Genomic DNA, 20,354 nt, shown 5'->3' with positions numbered 1-20,354 from the left:
GTTGAGTCTTAAAAAAGAACTAAGCCGCATCATGCTCGGTCAGGTTCAATCAGGTTCGATTAGGTTCGATTTTGTTATACGACAGAATAACATTCAAGCTAATTTAAACATTGTATATAAAATATACGAAAGTATTTAAGGAATAATAATAAATTTCAATTATTAATGAAGACTGCTCCGCATCAAAGATTAGTCATGGTTGGCGATCGTGACGGGCAAGTAGAGTTTAATTGAAATTTTTTTTAAATAGTAAAAGTTAAATAGGAGATATGTTTATCAATAACTAATATTTAGTAAATATCTTTGGTATAAAACAACGAAGAGCTGGTGTCATTTCAATCTTAAATAATATGCCTTATTTATATCAACACTCAAAAAATATATGAAAATATAATATAAATTTATTAAATTAAAGAAAAAGAAATTAAAGTTTATAAAACTAATTGAATTGATTTTAGATTGAAAGAACTTTTAAGACGACGATTGGTGGAATGTGGATGGAGAGATCAGGTTAAATTAATCTGCAAAGAAATAATAAAAGAACATGGTCACGATATAACTTATGATACACTACTTTCTATGGTTACAAGTAAAGCACGAACACTTGTACCTGATTCAGTAAAGAAAGAACTACTACAAAAAATAAAAAATCAGCTTGTAGCTCAGGAAGAAAAATTGAAAATGTAAAAATCATACAGATTACTTTGACTTTACTTTTTTACCTTACATACGATTTGATACATGATTAATATTTGTACTATATTACATAAACTAATAGCACTATTTAAACAATGTGATGCTTAAATATTAATATTCAAATCTTTTACATTGAGATAAAATTATATTAAATGAAATATTAATCAATTCTTATAAAATTTGCAGTTCTTCAAATTTTGATTGTAGAGCTAACCTTGCTAGAAATATAAGAAATTTAACATTGTACATACTTAGAATTATATCTTGCTTATATTAAGATGTATATATACAAATAGTATTTTATTATTACCATATAAATATTAGTTTTTATACTAAAAATTAAAAAAAAAAAAGAAAATAAATTTTTAACAATGATAAATATAAATGAGTAATTTAAAATTTATGCACTAGTGAAGCCCTCGTTTATTCATAGGGAATTAAAAGAGTACTGTTTTAAAATAAAGATATAATAAAAACTAAATCTTAAATCTTTTAATATCTTCAGGCTTAAGATCTATTCTAAGAGATGCAATATGTCTAACTTCTGCAGTAGTTAATCTCCATGCTATTGCATCTGCACCACAATAATCTGCCAATTCCTCAACTTTTTCTATACTCAATATAGTTGCTATTTGAGTTAAACGTGCAAATTTATCTCGTACAGACCATGATGTTGCTGCTGCCAAATAACTAGCTAATGATCTAATTTCTTTATCTAAAATAAGTCCACCAGCCTGAAATAATAAATATGTAAACTCTGTTAATATATATAAATATATGTATGTGAATTGTATACATTAATTATTATATCAAATAAACACATACTCTGTTAAAGGTTGATTTCAGGACAACTTTTTCTAAACGTGCTGTAACTTCTTTAGTCAAAATACCAATAAGAGCATCATAATTTGATGTTGTTAAATGACCCTTAAAACCTTGAAGTAAACCTTCTAAATTTGTTACTAAAATTTGTACAAAAGGTTCATCCGTTTCATATCTTAATAATTCATCCTGAAAATATAGTCATTATGTTTTATAATATTAAATAATTTTATTAAAACTATAATCTTATATGTAAATAAAGACAGATTTAATAATAAACCTTTATTTTGTACCAACCTCATTAATATGATGATCTATGGACGAAAAGGCATCTACCCAAGGTGTTACTCTAGGTTTTACAGCACTTACACGTAATTGTTCTAACCCATAATCAGTAATAGCCCTTAAAATAGAAGTTACTCCTTTCAAACCAGAAAGACAACTATCTATTTTGCCTCTATCTTTTTCTACCATATTAGGAAAAGTTGCACCTATTTCTGCATTCAGAGTTTTGCATAATGTCTCAACATATTCAATACTAACATCTGTATTATTTAAATATGCCTAGTAGTAATTAATAAGTAGTAATTAATATAAGCTTAAATATTGCTATAAATATGTAACTATATAATAGTATTATTTATCTTACCAAAAACATAAGACGGGCAAGTTCAGTGTCTGATGTTTGTAAACGCCCATGTTGTATACTTGTTTGTAAAGCACTATATGCTTGTGTTAAATCCAAGTATCCTGCTAGATATCCTTGACGCAATCTATTTCTTAATCTGTTGGCAAATTCTCCTTCCAATATATCACAAGCTATATTGATAACAGCACAAACACCATCTATACTCCAACTTGATATAGAACGTCTGAGAACATAATAAAAATTTATATTATAGTTCATTTATCCATCATTGATAGTTTAGATTATAAAAGTAAACAGTACCTTATACATTTTTGTACTATGAAAAAAACGTCATCCACCATACTAGATATTTGTTGATCTTGCTCTAATGTGTCCATACCAACAGCTTTATTAACACTCTCTTCCAAAAAATATCTTTCTAAAGCAAGATAAGCACCTATAAGTTCTTGCATATTATGAGCTAACTCAGAATTGCAAATATTTCTTTCAAATTCATTTAATAGATCTGTACATTGTGTAGTATTTGTGGTACTAATTTCTATGTCATTCTGTAAAGAAAAGAAAATTAAATATATAATTTTATTTATACGAGCTCAAAAGACTTACTTTAACTCTTCGCCTTAAAAAACGAATATATAGCTCTGCCCTTGAATGCATTATAGTGATTTCACCTAATAAAAGATCAAGTTCTTTAGGGTCAGTTCTTTCTGAATTTGGTTTTCTAACATAGTCATTTATCATTTGTACTTTTTTAGATATACTTCTGTGTTTCATAAATTCTGCAACAATTTTTTTAACTTGCCTATATAATAATATATAAATATTAATTTATTTGACAAAAAAAAAGATCTTTTTTAATTTATTTTAATTTTACCTATCACATTCTTTTTGTAATATAGATACAGTCATTAGAAGTCTTCCAGGTCCGTAATATGTTTCTATTATAGGTTGATGTACCTCTACAATTCGAGCAATTCCTTCAAATAATAACGTCATAGTATCCGCAAATATAACAGATGCTCGTTTATCATTACTTTTTATCTCTAAAGCAGCTTTCAAATTTTTTTGTGCTGTATCGTGAAGCTGATGAATGTAAAATATTTCTATGAATATATAGATTCATATATAGTCATATAGAATAAAAAAATTACCTTGGAACATAAATAACTACAAAACTTTTTTAAGCCTTCTAAATGCATTCCTAATAATGGAAATATTTTAAAGAATCTTTCAACAGATGCTAAATCTTCAGATTTAACAGCTTCATCAAATTTATGAGTAACTACTGTCCTTAATTGTACAGCTGCTTGTTGCAATGTAAAAAGAGAGCTACTAATAGTACTAGGATCCCCTGATACATCTTCAGCTGTTCTTTCAAGCAATTGTTGATCCATTGATAGATAGCGATGGACATGAGCAGCTCCTTGTTCATAATCTTCATTTTGTAAAGCTGTTGCAACACCTTCACTACATAATTGTAGATCTAATATATCATTAACTCTTCTTTGACATTCACATACTCTGCTCTATAAATATAATTTTTTCTTATTTTTTAGAAACATTTCCCTTAGTAACTCTATTCATAACATCAGTTATTTCTGTCTACTTACTCTTGCTAAATCAAGCTGTCGTACTTTAGAGCTTACATTTTCAGCTAATTCATTTGTATGTTTAATCATATTCCGAAACTTTTCTGCTTCACCACGAATAAAAACAACCTTAGGTAATACTTTATTTATATTTTGTAATTTCGATTCTATATAGCAATGTCTAGACAATAAATTGTCTAATTTCTCTTTCACAATTATCTGTAATAAATTATTAAAAATTTTAACTTTATATTAAATATATTGTTTTATTATAATAAAAAATATGCTAACCTCATTTTCTGACAGCTTATTAAGCATTTGTTGTATATTACTCTCCTCTATTGGCATATTCATCTTATTCATCAATTATTAAAAGATCTATACTGTAATAAATAAATTTTGAAGAGATACGTGGTATCTTGTCAAGAAATACAAAATAGTTTTCATGAACTACATATTTATCGACGGAGAAAAATTTATTAATATGTCGGTAAAGAAGAAGACATAATCAATTATTTTTTGCAAAATACTATTCAATCAAAGGATTTTCTTTTATGAAAATTTTCTATTAATGCATTGTGCAAAAGTTTTAATAATATATATATGATATGTTCGAGAAATTGGATAATAAATTAGTAAGACCCAATTTATAAGTTATAATAAATTATTATGTCTCAAAGAAGTAAAGTGATACAATTGTATAAAACGGTAAGATATTCTGTAATTTATTGTTTAAATTCTTATATAACTTTATAATTATTCACAAATATCTGTTTTTCTTTTTTATTATAGCTTTTGTATATGGGACATGATCATCCAAAAGGTTATGAATATTTTAGAACAAGATTAAGAAGAGCATTTAATAAAAATAAAGAAGAATGTAATCCTGAGCAAATTGATAAAATGATAGAACATGGAAATTATATTATAAAAGAATTGGAAACTTTATATATGCTACACAAGTACAGAACGTTAAAAAGTAGATATAAATAATCCAAAAAAATGGATTAAAACAAAGTATAATTGTGTACTATATTATATATATATAATCTTATTCATTATGTATATATGTATAATATATTTGTTATTTATAAATATCATTTTATAATGTAATTTGATAAACATGATGGTTAATTAGATTATTGTGGAATTAAGTTTATTTTAACCTCATTTCAATTGTATATCATTGTGTAAATGTTTTATATTTAGTTAATGTCTATAGGATATAAATATTGTTCTAGTTAAAGATTGCGCAGACGTTTGATAGCTATGTAGAAAAAAAATATTTGCATGTGTACGTGCGCGCGCGCGCACGTTTGTGTGATATATATATACATTACATATATATATGTATATATATATTACAATTTTGCAAAATAAATATCTTACATCAATATGCGCTATAATGCATAGGAAATTTTAAAAAATTCATAATTAAATAATAACATGAAATAGTAATATTTTTCTTGTAAGAAATATATATATATATAGATTCGTATTACATATTTATTACTCAGTCGAAAATTGAGAAGTTCAATGTACATTTGTGAGAACGTATAAACATTCAATCTTCATAGTTTTATATAAAATTCGATATTATTTTCTATATTATTTATGTAAAATCAAATACTTTGCGTATTATAATATTTATTACCATGGCTGTATGTGTGGCTGTTATTGGAAAAGATGCGAGTATTCGTTTTCTTTGGATTTATAGGTTATACAAGAATAATATTTTTATGAAATATTTTCTTCTTGTATAGAAATTAATTGATTACATATTTATTATATTTTGAGGATTTCTCTATTTTCTATGTAGGCTGATTTTATAAAGATTTCTGTAACATTTTTTTATAGAATTCTCCCAAGTATATTAAATGTGCAGACGAGGCCCTTGCATTACAATTTCATTATAAAGTGCATACATCTATTGATATTATAGAAGAAAAGTTAAACATAGGAAACAAGACAGCAGTTGATATTCGTGATTTATATTTAGGTTTGTTACTTACCACGGAAGAGTTTAAAATGTATGTATTTAATTTTACTCTTAATATATTGAATCAAATAAATCATTAATAATAAGAAATTTTGTTCTAGCTATGGTTATGCTACGAATACAAAAATTAAATTTGTGATAGTATTACAATCATCTAATATATCATTTCGAGATAATGAAGTAAAGACGGTAAATAATTACACAATTCTTCAATATAATATTACCATATATAAAAATGTAAAATTTTTAATGGATCTACAGATATTTAAAAAACTACATACTGCCTATTCCAATGCCGTTTGTAATCCATTTTATGTCCCAGGCAGTTCAATCAATTCTAAGTAAGACTATTCATATTTAAATATTTTTGTTAGTTACTTTAACTTATAAAAAATTTAATTGCATAACATTAAATTTTTAATTTTTTTAGTAATAATATATATATATATATATATAAATTATATTCTTTAGGTCATTTGATTCATCTGTAACGGAGATAATGGGAATTATATAAACTCATACATTCTTTTATATAAAATTACTTTACCAATGTTATTGATTCATTCTTTGACTTTAACCATAAATAAATAATATCTAATATAAGAGTATATTATAATTTTCTAAAGCAAAAAGAATTATTATAAAATAATGTTAAATAGGATCTTTTTTATTTGCAAATTCAATCGAGTTGCATCATATACAAATTGGTAGACCATTTTTTTTATATTTGTATAATGTAATTTGATTATGAGATGAATGAATGAAATGAATCATTATGAGAGTAGCACATTGAAGTTGGTTACTCAATGTTGTTACTTCGAATATATTAATTACTTGTAAAAAAAAATAGATGATACTATATGATAGAAAAATGATACTATAACAAATTTATTATACAATTATATTCAAACATACAACATTAAGTAAACAACCATTTAAGTGATAACAAAAATAACATGTAAGCTGTTATACATACATTCTATTGCCATCATTATATTAAACATCATATAACGTTTTATAAAATTTTTTTATCGAAATATAACTGTACTTCAATTAGAAAGTTAGAACTTATTTTCATCATTATTTTATATTATTACAATTATAACAGAAATGGCATAAAATAATTTAAATCAAAGACTAATAGTAATATTTGCAGTATCTACTACAATACATTTTTTACTAATTAATATCAATGTTAAATATTTAACTATAAAGTCATTATTTTTACATGCAACAGATTTTGTTATAATCTGACAATTACAATTAATATTCAAAATCAATTATCAGTTATATTTATGATTGATATATTAAATCTATCAAATAATAGTACAAAAATAAAGTAAAATATCCATGTGACATTTTTTATGTAATCAATACAATGATTCACTATTATGTTACTATTATAGTGTAAGAAGCATCGATGATTGCTCTGTACGTTGTAATAAGGATGGTTTTGACCATAACATTTGATTTTTGTCACATAATAAGGGTGTACTTTCTGAATATCTTGCATTCTGCAAATAACCATCATTGCTGCTACTATTATTACATTTGTCAGTGAACATTCCATTAGATTCATATTCAGTTTGTATGTATGAATACTTCTTTATCCTTGTTTTGTCTTTATGTAGTCCACAATCAGTTGGTATAGTTGTTATAAAATATGATGATAGAAGTATAGCCTTTGTCATCCCTATTGACAATAAAAGCCTATTGGAATATAAATGCAGATTTTGATTCAATATGATATGAGAAAAAATATATATATATATATATATATATATATATATATATATATATATATATATTCATATTTCAAGTGCAAGATATTTGTCAATAATGGCAAATAGAAGTAGCATGTCTATGAAATATTTCATGCATTTAGTTTTCACATACATGTTAATTATCTTCATATTATTACTTTGATTGAAACAGTGCTAGGTTTATACATTAAAAAAATATTATGCCTTTAAATGATGTTTAAAATATTACTTTTTGAAGCAACAATGTATGCTATGTTAAAATCCTTTAGTTAAGATCAACAAGGTATTGTGCACAAATTTCTAATTATAAATAAACTACGGTAACTAATTATTAATTAACTAATTAAATTAACAAATAAACAATCAATCTGATACAATATAATAAATAAACATAATTGAAGCATTTTCTATGCATGTGTTTTTATAATTTATGTGAATGATAAGTCCAGAAATATTGACAATACATCTATCATAGTGATTGTCAAGATACATGGATTGTATACTGATAATTGATTACTTATATAAAAGATGCGATTAAAATTTGAAATAAAATTAATTAACTTAAAATTTTCACTACGCTTAGATTACGTGATAACGATTAATTGACGTTACTCCTATGCTTTCTATTGAAAACATTCGTGTTTAATTACTTTTTATATATGTCAGTTTTTAAAAATTATTTAACTATTTTTGATAAGCGAGAGTTTTGATAAGCAACAGAGAAATGCTATATTTTTGCACAAAATAATGTATCCATAAATTGCCTTATTACTTGTTACGTCGAATACTGCTGATTTGATAATACATGAATATCTATTTTACCGACCATTTTGGCAAGTTGATTTTGCCGTTGGTTCTTCGGTAATTGAATCGGCATCGTTTTCAGTATCTGTTTCCTTAACACATTTTATTAAAAACATAGTTAATGCCCCAATTATTGGTGGTACTCCAGCCAATAAGAAAGGCAAATCGTAAGAACCTATATGACAGAATAAAATGCGTTAATATGCTAGTATATATATATATGAATGATTAATAATAAAAAATGTTCATTAATTTACCAGTATGATCGTATAAAAGACCAGCGATTGGTGGTCCTACCGTCAAAGGTATGGAACACATTCCTAATAAAAATCCAATTGCTTGAGTTGCACCTTCGCGGCCACAAATGTCAAAAGCAATAGGACCTAATAGCGATATAAAACATCCGTCGAATAATCCCATACTTAAAGAAATGAGTAGTAGAATAGTAAAAGATGGTGTTACGGTAAGTAACATCGTGAGCACACCAATGCTTAAAAATGATATCTAAATAAATAGAAATTGTTTTGTCATTACTACCTTTTACGTATATATACATATATTATTTATGGTACAATGATAATAATGTATTATACCTGTTGCAGTAATATTCTATTTACTTTAGGCAAATCAGCGATATAACCAAATATTAATCGACCTATTCCAGAAGTAATACCTATACACATGACCGGTAATTTTCCATCTGAATCTTTAAATGTGGTTGCTACGAATTTTCCGATATGTACGTACGGTACAAAATATCTAAAAAAATATATAAAGTATTAAAAATGTGCTTCAACATCTTAAATAATTATTTAATATCATTTACTATTATCAATAATTACACAATTACCCAAACAAGGCAAGGGGAATAGAAACAGCCCATACAACGTATCGTCGTTTTTTCCAAATCGATAAGTTAATAACTTCCTTCAAACGATGCCGAAAATTCGTTCTCTGTGGCGATTGGCATCGTGGAGGTTTATTAACTGAGAAATGTACTTTTATCGTAATTTCTTTTTATTTCACAAAATTATTCCAAATCTATCATAACTCTACTCACGTGGTATCGGTTTGAAAAGTAGCGCGCAAAGCATGATAACTGCGGTCAACAATGCCAAACTCCGAAATGTTCCTTCTAATCCGAAATTTCGAAGAAGAGTTTCCATCAGATATGGTATAAGCGTCGTAAATATGGAACTTCCAGCCGTGACGATGCCATTTACCAATCCCAGATATTTTTTAAAATAATGTCCTAATATCACTAAGCTTGGTGTATAAGCAAGACTTGCACCGAGTCCATACATCACGCCATAAGTCATATACAATAATTCTATCTGAAACAGACGATCATAAAATATTCAAAATCGAGTTTGAATGTAATACAAGTTTTTATTGCAATAAAATTTACTCTAATCAAGAAAGTTACCTTATCGGAGAGCATCGAAGAAAGAAACATACCACTCGATGCTATTGCACCTCCTAAAAATGTTGTCATCTGAATTCCAATTTTATCAGTGAGTATACCAGCAATTGGCGATAAGAAAAATGTTGTACCGATGGTCAATGATCCGACTAGAGCTATTAAATACAAGAAGAAAAAAAACGTATCTACAAAATGTTTTAAAATCATCTTCCAACTTTCATTTTTATAATGATGAGCTAAATGTACCAAGTGAATGAAGCAAACCTAAAGTGTTCACATGCACACTGTAGGAACGTGTCAATAATAATATTCAGAACATAAGTTCTGATTGGTCGAAACGAGCTCTATCCTTTTCTTATTCAATTCGCGGATCTCTATTCAACTTACAGAACTGCAATATCTGGACCGAGCAAAATATATAGATACTTTCACACCTTGTATATATATATATATATATATATATATATATATATATATATATATATACAAAAACATAGATCTGTCTATGAAAGTATCGTTCATTTTCGTCATAATTATTATTATCGAAATGAAAAAATATTTTTAGTTCACTAATTGTATTGCGACGATTGCTAGTTAAATTTTCATGAAGATTCAGGTCAGATTAGTTATGAGATATGAAGAAGCTAGCATTGAATTGTAATGATTAACTATGATTACTATGATTAATCAAGCTATAATTGACTGTTAATTTAGATGCATATTATCTGGGACATCAACTGTAAAAAGGATTGATCTTATCAACGGTTTAATTGATATGTTGATTAAGCACTATTGTGAGAAACGTTTAACTCTAAAAAATAAAAAATAAAAAAAAAAATACAGAAAAATGAAAAAACAAAGAAAAAGAAAAAAAAAAGAAAAACTTATTCTATTGATCTTTGACATATTTTATCAGCACTTATTCGCAAATCGTTTTGCTGTACAATAGAGACATTTTATCGGAATTATGTTGAAAACAGTCGCAAGTCTTTTAATTTGTTGGACTTTCAAACTTGCTAGAATCCTAAGAATCATTCTTAAGAAAATGATTATCGTTAACAACAGACAATATGGATGTTGACAATAGTACAGTACAACGCAAGAAACATGGAAATAAAAAGGTGTTGGAGCGGAGAAGTGAGTGATTTATCGTCAAAGAAAATTATCCGAAGAGCATTCGATAAAACGTTATCGGAGGAGGAACAAGAAAATATTAAAAATAATTCGATAGTGTCGATCGTTGAACTGTAATGTTTTTAACGTAACAATTAAATGGAATATATACAAAATAGAGAGAGAATTTGAACGATAAGTCGTAAATCCTTATAGATAATTTTAATTATATTAAAACAATAAAAATCTCATAATGATCTTACACGCTTTAGAGGACACCTCTGTTTCTCCAGCTTCCAATAATTTATTTTGTAGTTCGAGATAGATTAAAGAGTATGTGTTGATCACGCTAAATAAAACACCATTAATAAAGAAACTACCAATCATGATCATCCAAGCTCTGAGACCACCATCAGGTGGTACATTAAGATTAACATTGTTAGCTTCCGGATCTTCTTGCCTGTCAGTTTTCATAAGTGGTTCCTCATTTTCAATATTGTCGATTTTCTTCGATTTAAAATCGTTAGATCCCATAATTTTTTGTTTTGTTTCTGAGAAAATGAGTTTTGTCTCGGGACAAGGCTCAGCGAATTCATTTGAATTTTCATTAATATTCGGAGCTTCCAAGGATTCTTCCATATTCGATAGCTCTTTTTGTTTAGTATGGCCATACTCTTGTTGCAAAGTAGTATTACTTAAAACGTAAGTAGTGTCACGTTTATTTTGAACATTATCGGTAACTGTCATTATTATTATTTTTGCAATGAAGTACGATGATATAAAATTTCGTCAGTCTGTAACACAAACAAAAATGTGTTCGAGTTATACTTATATCTATAGCTCGTTTTACTTATTTAAAAAAAAAAAAAAAAAAAAAAAAACCAAATATATATTTTTATAAAATTATTACATAAAGTTTTTATAAAGTTTATAAATATTAACGAATATGTTTTATCACGTTAAATCGAAAGTATGTATTGTATTACCGTAGCAGTAACGCAACAGGTAGACCGTTCTTGCATCATCTCAAAATCAACAACGAAGAATTGACTGCGGTGAATTGAACATACCAACTGGTCGCTGCTCTATGATTTCAAAATATATATATAGGTTTTATGTAAATCTCAACGAAGTTAAATGTATGAAAAATTTTGTCATGCTGCCATATTTTATGCAAGCTACGTCTGAATTTGATAGCAATTCTGTGTTACTTAATACGATAATTTCATATGAGAAAAAAAGAAAAACGTCTTAATAAGGAATATAAAAAATACATGAATATGATAATCCTATCGGCACATTTAACATCTTTGAACCCGTCGTCTTTCTAAGCCAATCATTCAATAATTTTGCTAATTGACATATACAAAATTTTGTATTTATATATCATACTGATATATAAATCCAAATCGATTGGTTAATCTGATTACGAATAAATTACCTAATTAAACTAATATTAAATTTCGAATTAATTTCGTTTAATTATAGAATATATCATAAGACCAGACCATGATTATTTGTAAGAAAATAATGGTTAATTGTATAAAAGCCTGTTCATCCAACAAAATTGATTATTAACAATAATAAAGATAACACTTCCTTCTAGTATTACCATACGCATTTAGTTCAATGGCACCTTACATGTTGAGCCAGCCGTATTTATATTTCGAATGCGGTTTCATCGTAACGATCCAGCCGTTTTACATACTGCAATTGCTCTTCTCGCGTATCTTTCTATATCGTTGTTAACAAAGTTAATCAAATCAAGTAAAATTTAAATGATTGGCTGCGAATTTTGAATATTGAAAAAATCAATCATTTCCGAATAGATAAGAGTACATAAATATAAAAGAAAAATTTCATATACTATACATTTAATGTATCCTGATCGCATAGGATCACATGGTGTATCCTAATCATATCAATCTAAACCTTTACGATCTTACAAAATAGAGCCTCGTAGTTGAGGGAATAAAAGATCGTACTTGGTACACGTTATTAGGGTTACAAAGGCGCTTTTGTTTTTCGATTCGTTCGTAAATTGTACCGGTGAAAGCCTTACTTCCACGACAAATGGGAACCAAAGAATAAAAGAGAACTCTTATTGCTGATGTTGGATTATATACAAGTCATACGATATACGAAAGATACAAATTTTTTATCAAATATTTCGAACGTGCCGGACAGATTTAATTCGTCAATTGTATCGACTTGCGTCAATATATGACTTATGTAATGATGGAAATCTGAAAATTAAAAGGAACAAAAGAAAAAAAGAAATGAAGACTTACCAAAAATTTCATTTTCAAATTTTTCTCAAAGGAATATGAATACGTATTGGAAGTAGATTATTTTTGAATAATTTGATATACAACTAGCTTACATATAGTAATATAAAAACTAATCATATACGCTTTGATATATCTTATATATATATGTAAGTAAATATCGAATGAATAATTTCATTTGTATCAGGGCGTCGCGTAGTTTTATAATATTGTCGTTACATTAACCGGATTTCAACCCTGACATTAATTGATGTTCGAATCGAGCAGGTCACGCGAATGAAATATCGGTGACTCTTCTTGAGGGATCAGTTAACCTTTTTTATTAATATATTGCCCATCGTATTTCCTACATATTGTTCGAAATTCAAAAGTGACAATGATTTATGTACAAATAATAATAAATATGTAATCAAAACATATGAGATCATTACAAAAAGATATTATTAGAGAAATTAATTTCGTAGCACATTTGATTGATTTTAATTAATTCAATTATCGAATTCTAGTTAAAATAGCACAACTATTATATAAAAGGATTATCTTTTCAATGTTTTTCGCGTGATAATGAGAGAAAAAATAAAAAAATGTAAGATAATTAAAAGTAAATAAGAATGAATAATAATATCGATTATCGACATATCAAAATATCTTTTGTCAAAGTAAAGTCAACATTTTTTTTCATATCAATTTTGAGTAAATTTTCAATGTCATGGCAAAATTGTTCTAATTATGTAAAAACACGTGATATACTTAAAAAGTGAAATAAAACGATATAATATCTAATCTGTTTGTACAAACAAACGAACAATATAGAGGAAATGAAACCGAAAAAAATGTTAAAAAAAAGAAAAATTAAATGCTATATACGTAATAATAAAGTTGAATCAATTTAAATAAATGAAAATACTTTTTAGATTTTTGTTTAGAGTAGTCACAGCGAAAGTACATCGTTCGAATATCCTCGAGCAAGCGCCAACATAGATCTATCCTAATCTTTGTCAACTCTGTCACTTAAGCGATAAAGCAGGGTACGTGAAATGATGATGATGGACGATGATTCATCATTGAAAAGTGCGTCGCCGAAATACCACCATTAGAAATTTATATGTTCGCGGATATAATCTATTGATCTATTCATCGTTAGGGACACATTTGAAAGGAGAAAAATGAACGAAGATTTTTGAAACTATCATTATAGGCAATAACGGTTGGTAAAGTTGAAAGAAAGAGGAAAAGAAAGAGAGGGAAATAGATAGATAGAAGAAGAAGAAGAAGAAAAAGAAGAAGAGAAGTGAAGAGAAAGGAAAGAAGGAGGAAGAAAGAAAGAAGGAAGGAAAGAGAGAAAGAAAAAAATATAAAAATAGTTACGTTACCAGTTGTTAGCAGTTCGTAGCACAATTCGTAGCACAATTTATATTAATGATCGTGATCGTTACTATCGGTAAAATATGAGAAAATATAATAAGCCTAAGCCACGCGGGTTTCACGAGCGCCTCGTGGGAGGACTAAACAACAATATTTCTTGAAAGGAACGACAAACATACAACGAGTACCCTATAATATAACCGTCCGAACGCAATGCCAGACGCAAACTAAGCCTCGAGCGTTGACCACGAGCCGGCGGGAGCCCGCGCGAACGATAGGATTCCGAGTCGAGCCGATCTCATCGAGTCGAGCTGACACGAAAGCATATATTGAGCCTATGAATCGTCACTTTCAACTTTCACGTGTGTATTCATTCGAATACACACTGAACGTTATAATAAATGGAACAATGAGAATTATAAATAGAACAACAATCCAATTTTATGTCGATTATCAACGATTCTTATTGGTTTTGATTTTATTTTTTTTTTCTGCATTAGTATTTTTAATGTCGTTTCTGATTTTTAATCTTATTTATCTTTGACCCAATAATCGTTTTCTCTCTTTTTTTTTTTCTTGTTAACTGACGCAATATATTTTATTTTTATTTACATAGTTATCGATTGAAAATTTACTTCCTAATTATTCAGAGACTAGATCGATCAATAGAAGTTTCTCCCCCTCTTGTTGTGACTTTGAACACCTGCATTTTGTCATTTTTTTCTGATTGATTGTTCAATACCTGTTCAGACCTGTTCAATAGAATATATTTCAATCGATTGTTTTTTTTTTTCTTTATAACACTATGAACAAAAAAATATTGTATATACATTTTGATACAGCGAGGATTTTTCTAACGATTTACGTGATTGATATTTGATTTATTGCGCGAATATTATAATTCTCATTGATAATTTAATTGAGAGAATGATCGAAATTTTGAACAAATTATGGATACATTACCTTAATTATATTTTATTATTCTCATTACTGTATTTTATTTTCATCTTCTCTCTTTTTTGTATTTATCATCTTACATTCGTTGGATCAGTTCGCTCGTTTCCACGCTTAAAAAATACGTGATCGTAAATTTTAAAAACTGTATAAAATATTATACAAAATAAGAAAAATGAAATTATTGCAATATTAATTATGAATAAATAAATAAATAAATAACTAGATAAATGAAACAGAAACAAAATCTACAATTTCTATTATGTATATGAATATCTGTCATCCCATTTAATAAATATATAATTAAGGATGTTGCTTTTTTTTTTAAATATATACCATTATTTATCACTATTTATTAATGTTAACTGCATCAATATATTTAAATATTAGGATGACAAGATTCATTGAAGAATCAATCGTAGTTTGATTGTAAATTCAATAAATATTATTTGAAAATCATGAAGGGATATGCTTTTAAGAGGATATTTTAGTTTCAATAATAATTTATGTCTTTCCACCTGAGACTATCATGTTTTTACATGATACCAATAATTCTTCTATGTTATCTTCTTTTGTTATCCAACAATGTCATGGAAGAATAATAGATTAGAATGTAAAATTAAAATTCCAATGTATATCATTTTTTTCATATCTTCTAACCATTCATCCATAATGCCATTATCAGCAGAGAATCTATAGTGAAGAAAAAATGAGGTATGATGTGATTAACAAAATAATATATATATCAAGGATGAAGACGTGACCTAATATAAATGTTAAGGTTATGACAAAAGCAAAAATATGTAATAAAAAAGTTCACATACTCGTGGAATAATCCATCGAAGGAATATAATTTCACGTAATGATTATATTTACTATATGCACTAGTCATTGTTACTTGTTAATACTTTAAACAATTAATATTTTTAAACACCGTTATCTTCCACAAACCGATGTCACTTTATACATCACTGTACTTCTATGAGAGATAAGGGTAGTTATACGTATCAAATATAATCTGGGGGTAAGTTATCATCTTTAAATTAATCTTTCATTTAAACGATTAATATTCTTTCATTGATAATTATTTTTTTTTTTTTATTGAATATTAGAGAACATTGAATAGGACTTGGAATTTTTTTTAAATTAATGAAAAAATAAAAAATTTTAAATAATATTGAAAATAAAAAATGATGTTTAACAAATTGCACGCCATCTTGTATGAATATTAGAGAACACTACGAATTTATGAATTTTCAATACACACATACGAATAATCAATTAATATTTATATTTTAATTCATTATCATTTTATAATTAAATTAAACTATTTTATTTTTGTATTTTTATATAATTATATGTTTAAGTTCGTAATGTTTGATTAAATTGATTCAACCAATGAAAAACGTTCCTGAAGTTGCCCGTAGAAGGAAATAAAAAAGGAATGGCCGTCGTTGATGACTATTGTACTATCTTTAGGCACACGCGGAGCGTAAGGTTTTGGTCTATTACAATATATTATTAAGCAAGAAAATAAAACAATTATTATAAAATGTCGACGATGGCAAGTCCTTTAGCTGTTGGTGGTGTGAGGCAGTCAGGTGCACCTGTAAGAACTCAAAATGGTAAGATGACAGAAGAAAAATCTGCACTCAAAAGTTTGGTTATGCCGGACTGCCTCTAAACGTAGAAAAAAATTTTATTAATTTTATTAATACATTTAGATCAAATATTGTATTAATGAGTTTATTCCTTATGCATAATTCTATTCTTATTTTTACAGTTATGGCTGCTTCTGCTATTGCTAATGTAGTTAAAAGTTCTTTAGGGCCTGTAGGATTGGATAAGATGTTGGTTGATGACATTGGGGTATATTTTCTTGATTTTATTTTGATTCTATATTTATAATATTATGATTTATTTAAAAAAAAATTTTTGTTAAGGATGTCACAGTTACAAATGATGGGGCAACTATTTTACGTTTACTAGAAGTTGAACATCCAGCAGCTAGAGTATTGGTTGAGTTAGCTCAATTACAAGATGAAGAAGTTGGAGATGGTACAACTTCTGTTGTAATTGTTGCAGCTGAATTATTGAAAAATGCAGATGAGCTTGTGAAACAGAAAATTCATCCAACCTCTGTTATCAGTGGTTATAGACTTGCTTGCAAGTACGTAATATGATTTAAATTTCATTTATTTTTATAAATTAATTGATATAATTATTGTTTATTTGTTTTTTTTTTATTATGATTTTAGGGAAGCTTGTAAATACATACAAGAACATTTAACTGTTAATGTTGATGAACTGGGAAGAGATTGCTTGGTCAATGTAGCAAAAACTTCTATGTCTAGTAAAATTATAGGAGCGTATCCTTTCTAATTCAAAAGAAAAAAAATAGTGAGCCGATAAACATTTATTGATAAAAAAATTTTTCTTTAAAAAACAAATGTTTATTTAAAATAAGATATCATAAACATAATGTTTATTATGTTTATGATATCCTTTTTATTTTATATTATAATTTCCATTACTAGTAATTAATAGAGATGCTAATTTCTTTGGTAATATGGTCGTTGATGCTGCTAATGCTATCAAGATCAGCGACGGTAAAGGTGGACATCTGTATCCTGTTAAAGCAGTTAATGTTTTAAAGGCTCATGGTAAAAGTGTTAGAGAATCAATTCTTGTACATGGTTATGCACTTAATTGTACAGTGGCTTCGCAAGCAATGCCTAAAAGGATAGTAAATGCAAAAATTGCTTGCTTGGACTTTTCTTTACAAAAAGCTAAAATGAAGTTAGGTGTTGAAGTACTTATCACTGATCCTGAAAAACTGGAAGCAGTACGTCAACGAGAAATTGATATCACAAAAGAAAGGGTTCAGAAAATTCTAAATGCTGGCACCAATGTTGTCCTTCTATCTGGTGGAATTGATGATCTTTGTCTAAAGGTTTGTTAAGTACTTATATAATAGAAAGTAAATAAATACTACTGATAAAAGTGATACTCTAACTTTTGGTATCGTGTTTTTAGTATTTTGTAGAAGCTAAGGCAATGACAGTGCGCAGATGTAAGAAAGCTGATCTAAAAAGAATTGCCAAAGCTACAGGTGCACAATTTTTAACTTCATTAACTAACATGGAAGGAGAGGAAACTTTTGAAACAAGTTTCCTTGGCGAAGCTGCTGAAGTAGTACAGGAAATGATCTGTGACGATGAGCTCATTCTTATTAAAGGGTTAGTTTAAAGATTTATCATAAAATAAATTAAATAAAAAATATATATATCATTTTGTTAATAGACCAAAAGCTCGAACAGCTAGTTCTATCATTTTACGAGGACCAAATGATTATTATTGTGATGAAATGGAACGTTCTGTACATGATGCTTTGTGTGTCGTGAAACGTGTTTTAGAAAGTAAAAATGTTGTTGCTGGAGGAGGTTGCGTTGAAGCTGCCCTTTCAATTTATCTGGAAAACTTTGCTACTTCTTTAGTAAGCATTTTTTATTTAATTAATAGTAATCTTATTAACATTATCATTAAAATGTTATTCTTCATTTCACAGAGTTCTCGTGAACAATTAGCAATTGCTGAATTTGCAAGATCACTTTTAATAATACCTAAAACATTGGCTGTAAATGCTGCACAAGATGCAACTGATCTTGTTGCAAAACTAAGAGCTTATCACAATTCTAGCCAAACAAAAGCAGATCTAGCAGAATTAAAATGGTAATGCTTTAATACTCTTAATCTATAAATAAGTTTATATGTATAATGTCATGTTTATTTATATCAAATATTGTTTATACTATGCAGGGTTGGTCTTGATTTATTAGAAGGAACTATAAAGGATAATAAAAAGGTTGGTGTATTAGAACCAGCTATTTCGAAAATAAAATCTTTGAAATTTGCTACTGAAGCAGCGATTACTATATTACGAATCGATGACATGATTAAATTGGATCCTGAACGATCCAAAGATAAATCATATCATGATGCAATGGCTGCTGGTGAATTGGATGAATAAAATTGCTTTCATTATGAAGTTATAGGACACATTTTCACAGCAAATCTTGTTCACAAATTTTTCATTATACTAATGCATCTCATGTGTTGATTAAGAACTTAAAATATTATAATTTTTAAGTCATTGTCATAACATATATATTTACAAATAAATAACGTATTATGTTCGCATTTCATAAAAATACTTAATTCTTGTATGAGTATACTAATTAATAATTATATTAAAGGAAATAAAGCTTTTTCCTAACTATATTTTGTAACATTGATTTAATGATTTATAAAGTAGATTAAAATTAATTTTATATATTCAAGGTTTCTATTCATCCATTATTATTATATTTTGATATGATGCAAAATGCATTTTTAATAATACATGACGAAAGGAATTTAAAAAAAAAAAGAAAAAAAAAATTATTAAAAATATTATTGATAAAGAAATGTATTTTTGATATGGATTTTCTTCTTATTCATATATGAAACAATAACTTTTAACATATTTTGTATATTATTTGATATAATTCCACAGCATTGAATTGGAATTAATTTGTCATTTTAATAAATTATATGTATGCAGCTTTTTAAAATATTTCTTTTAATTATTATAATACACATACACATAAAATAGATCAGTTAAGTAAATAAATCTATATATATATATATATATATATATATATATATATATATATATATATATATCTCCTATATATCCTATATATATACACAGGATATTAAAAGATCTATAGTTATCATTAATCTTTTTATTGCATATGTGAATTATAAGTTTTACTTGTTTTTTCTTGTTTTATTTATACTTTTTTTATTAAACAATACTTATGCGATTTTAATCAAGGATATAATCT

The 20,354-nt window shown here is 27.0% G+C and overlaps 5 protein-coding genes across 15 annotated transcripts; 3 read left to right on the top strand and 2 right to left on the bottom strand.

The window, feature by feature from the left end:
• The first annotated feature begins 21 nt into the window (after positions 1 to 21).
• LOC124424722 (transcription and mRNA export factor ENY2) lies at positions 22 to 702 on the top strand. The gene is made up of 2 exons (XM_046964166.1): positions 22 to 215; positions 459 to 702. Exons 1-2 carry the CDS (start codon positions 166 to 168, stop codon positions 685 to 687), a joined length of 279 nt encoding a protein of 92 aa, XP_046820122.1. The 5' UTR covers positions 22 to 165; the 3' UTR covers positions 688 to 702.
• On the bottom strand, positions 694 to 4,263 carry LOC124424719 (conserved oligomeric Golgi complex subunit 4). The gene is made up of 10 exons (XM_046964152.1): positions 4,048 to 4,263; positions 3,778 to 3,975; positions 3,319 to 3,693; positions 3,042 to 3,250; positions 2,774 to 2,969; positions 2,468 to 2,715; positions 2,168 to 2,390; positions 1,816 to 2,082; positions 1,522 to 1,707; positions 694 to 1,430 (listed from the first exon to the last, which is right to left on the bottom strand). The coding sequence occupies exons 1-10, from the start codon at positions 4,117 to 4,119 to the stop codon at positions 1,173 to 1,175; spliced, it is 2,232 nt and encodes a 743-aa protein (XP_046820108.1). The 5' UTR covers positions 4,120 to 4,263; the 3' UTR covers positions 694 to 1,172.
• A 16-nt stretch (positions 4,264 to 4,279) lies between these two features.
• On the top strand, positions 4,280 to 6,358 carry LOC124424723 (trafficking protein particle complex subunit 2-like protein). The gene is made up of 7 exons (XM_046964167.1): positions 4,280 to 4,464; positions 4,549 to 4,691; positions 5,411 to 5,444; positions 5,614 to 5,786; positions 5,857 to 5,944; positions 6,017 to 6,096; positions 6,227 to 6,358. The coding sequence occupies exons 1-7, from the start codon at positions 4,426 to 4,428 to the stop codon at positions 6,267 to 6,269; spliced, it is 600 nt and encodes a 199-aa protein (XP_046820123.1). The 5' UTR covers positions 4,280 to 4,425; the 3' UTR covers positions 6,270 to 6,358.
• Positions 6,359 to 6,401: 43 nt separating this feature from the next.
• Positions 6,402 to 16,634, bottom strand: LOC124424720 (monocarboxylate transporter 10). Of its 11 annotated transcripts, XM_046964157.1 has the most exons (12): positions 16,290 to 16,634; positions 15,984 to 16,158; positions 15,475 to 15,578; positions 11,845 to 11,943; positions 11,122 to 11,652; positions 9,749 to 9,900; positions 9,383 to 9,656; positions 9,173 to 9,308; positions 8,916 to 9,081; positions 8,580 to 8,826; positions 8,345 to 8,497; positions 6,402 to 7,448 (listed from the first exon to the last, which is right to left on the bottom strand). In XM_046964157.1, the coding sequence occupies exons 5-12, from the start codon at positions 11,603 to 11,605 to the stop codon at positions 7,156 to 7,158; spliced, it is 1,905 nt and encodes a 634-aa protein (XP_046820113.1). In that variant the 5' UTR covers positions 11,606 to 11,652; positions 11,845 to 11,943; positions 15,475 to 15,578; positions 15,984 to 16,158; positions 16,290 to 16,634; the 3' UTR covers positions 6,402 to 7,155. The 11 variants fall into 11 exon arrangements, with proteins under 11 accessions (XP_046820113.1, XP_046820114.1, XP_046820115.1 ...); XM_046964158.1 differs by lacking the exon at positions 11,845 to 11,943; XM_046964159.1 differs by lacking the exon at positions 15,984 to 16,158.
• A 265-nt stretch (positions 16,635 to 16,899) lies between these two features.
• Positions 16,900 to 19,744, top strand: LOC124424614 (T-complex protein 1 subunit alpha). The gene is made up of 9 exons (XM_046963931.1): positions 16,900 to 17,090; positions 17,249 to 17,334; positions 17,409 to 17,635; positions 17,724 to 17,834; positions 18,013 to 18,418; positions 18,502 to 18,704; positions 18,769 to 18,961; positions 19,034 to 19,197; positions 19,285 to 19,744. Exons 1-9 carry the CDS (start codon positions 17,018 to 17,020, stop codon positions 19,493 to 19,495), a joined length of 1,674 nt encoding a protein of 557 aa, XP_046819887.1. The 5' UTR covers positions 16,900 to 17,017; the 3' UTR covers positions 19,496 to 19,744.
• The last annotated feature ends 610 nt before the right edge of the window (positions 19,745 to 20,354 follow it).

This window comes from Vespa crabro, chromosome 6 (genome assembly GCF_910589235.1).
Source record: "Vespa crabro chromosome 6, iyVesCrab1.2, whole genome shotgun sequence".
In the NCBI taxonomy this organism is placed as follows: Eukaryota; Metazoa; Arthropoda; class Insecta; order Hymenoptera; family Vespidae; genus Vespa; species Vespa crabro.
The sequence above is the reverse complement of the archived record's forward strand: the minus strand, read 5'-3'. Positions and strand labels throughout refer to the sequence as shown.

Bases quoted from the DNA above. Each gene is read 5' to 3' on its own strand.
- LOC124424722 (XM_046964166.1), top strand. From the start codon at position 166: ATGAAGACTGCTCCGCATCAAAGATTAGTCATGGTTGGCGATCGTGAC. The intron at 216-458 runs GCAAGTAGAGTT...AATTGATTTTAG, and splicing joins ATGGTTGGCGATCGTGACGG to ATTGAAAGAACTTTTAAGAC.
- LOC124424723 (XM_046964167.1), top strand. From the start codon at position 4,426: ATGTCTCAAAGAAGTAAAGTGATACAATTGTATAAAACG. The intron at 5,787-5,856 runs GTATGTATTTAA...ATTTTGTTCTAG, and splicing joins ACCACGGAAGAGTTTAAAAT to CTATGGTTATGCTACGAATA. The intron at 6,097-6,226 runs GTAAGACTATTC...TATATTCTTTAG, and splicing joins GGCAGTTCAATCAATTCTAA to GTCATTTGATTCATCTGTAA.
- LOC124424614 (XM_046963931.1), top strand. From the start codon at position 17,018: ATGTCGACGATGGCAAGTCCTTTAGCTGTTGGTGGTGTGAGGCAGTCA. The intron at 17,091-17,248 runs GTAAGATGACAG...TTATTTTTACAG, and splicing joins ACCTGTAAGAACTCAAAATG to TTATGGCTGCTTCTGCTATT. The intron at 19,198-19,284 runs GTAATGCTTTAA...TATACTATGCAG, and splicing joins GATCTAGCAGAATTAAAATG to GGTTGGTCTTGATTTATTAG.
- LOC124424719 (XM_046964152.1), bottom strand. From the start codon at position 4,119: ATGAATAAGATGAATATGCCAATAGAGGAGAGTAATATACAACAAATG. The intron at 2,716-2,773 runs GTAAGTCTTTTG...TTTTCTTTACAG, and splicing joins TTTTAAGGCGAAGAGTTAAA to AATGACATAGAAATTAGTAC. The intron at 1,431-1,521 runs GTATGTGTTTAT...TTATTATTTCAG, and splicing joins TGAAATCAACCTTTAACAGA to GCTGGTGGACTTATTTTAGA.
- LOC124424720 (XM_046964157.1), bottom strand. From the start codon at position 11,605: ATGACAGTTACCGATAATGTTCAAAATAAACGTGACACTACTTACGTT. The intron at 9,901-11,121 runs GTAAGATCATTA...TGTATTTAATAG, and splicing joins AGAGGTGTCCTCTAAAGCGT to CTCTAGTCGGATCATTGACC. The intron at 9,309-9,382 runs GTGAGTAGAGTT...TACATTTCTCAG, and splicing joins ACTTTTCAAACCGATACCAC to TTAATAAACCTCCACGATGC.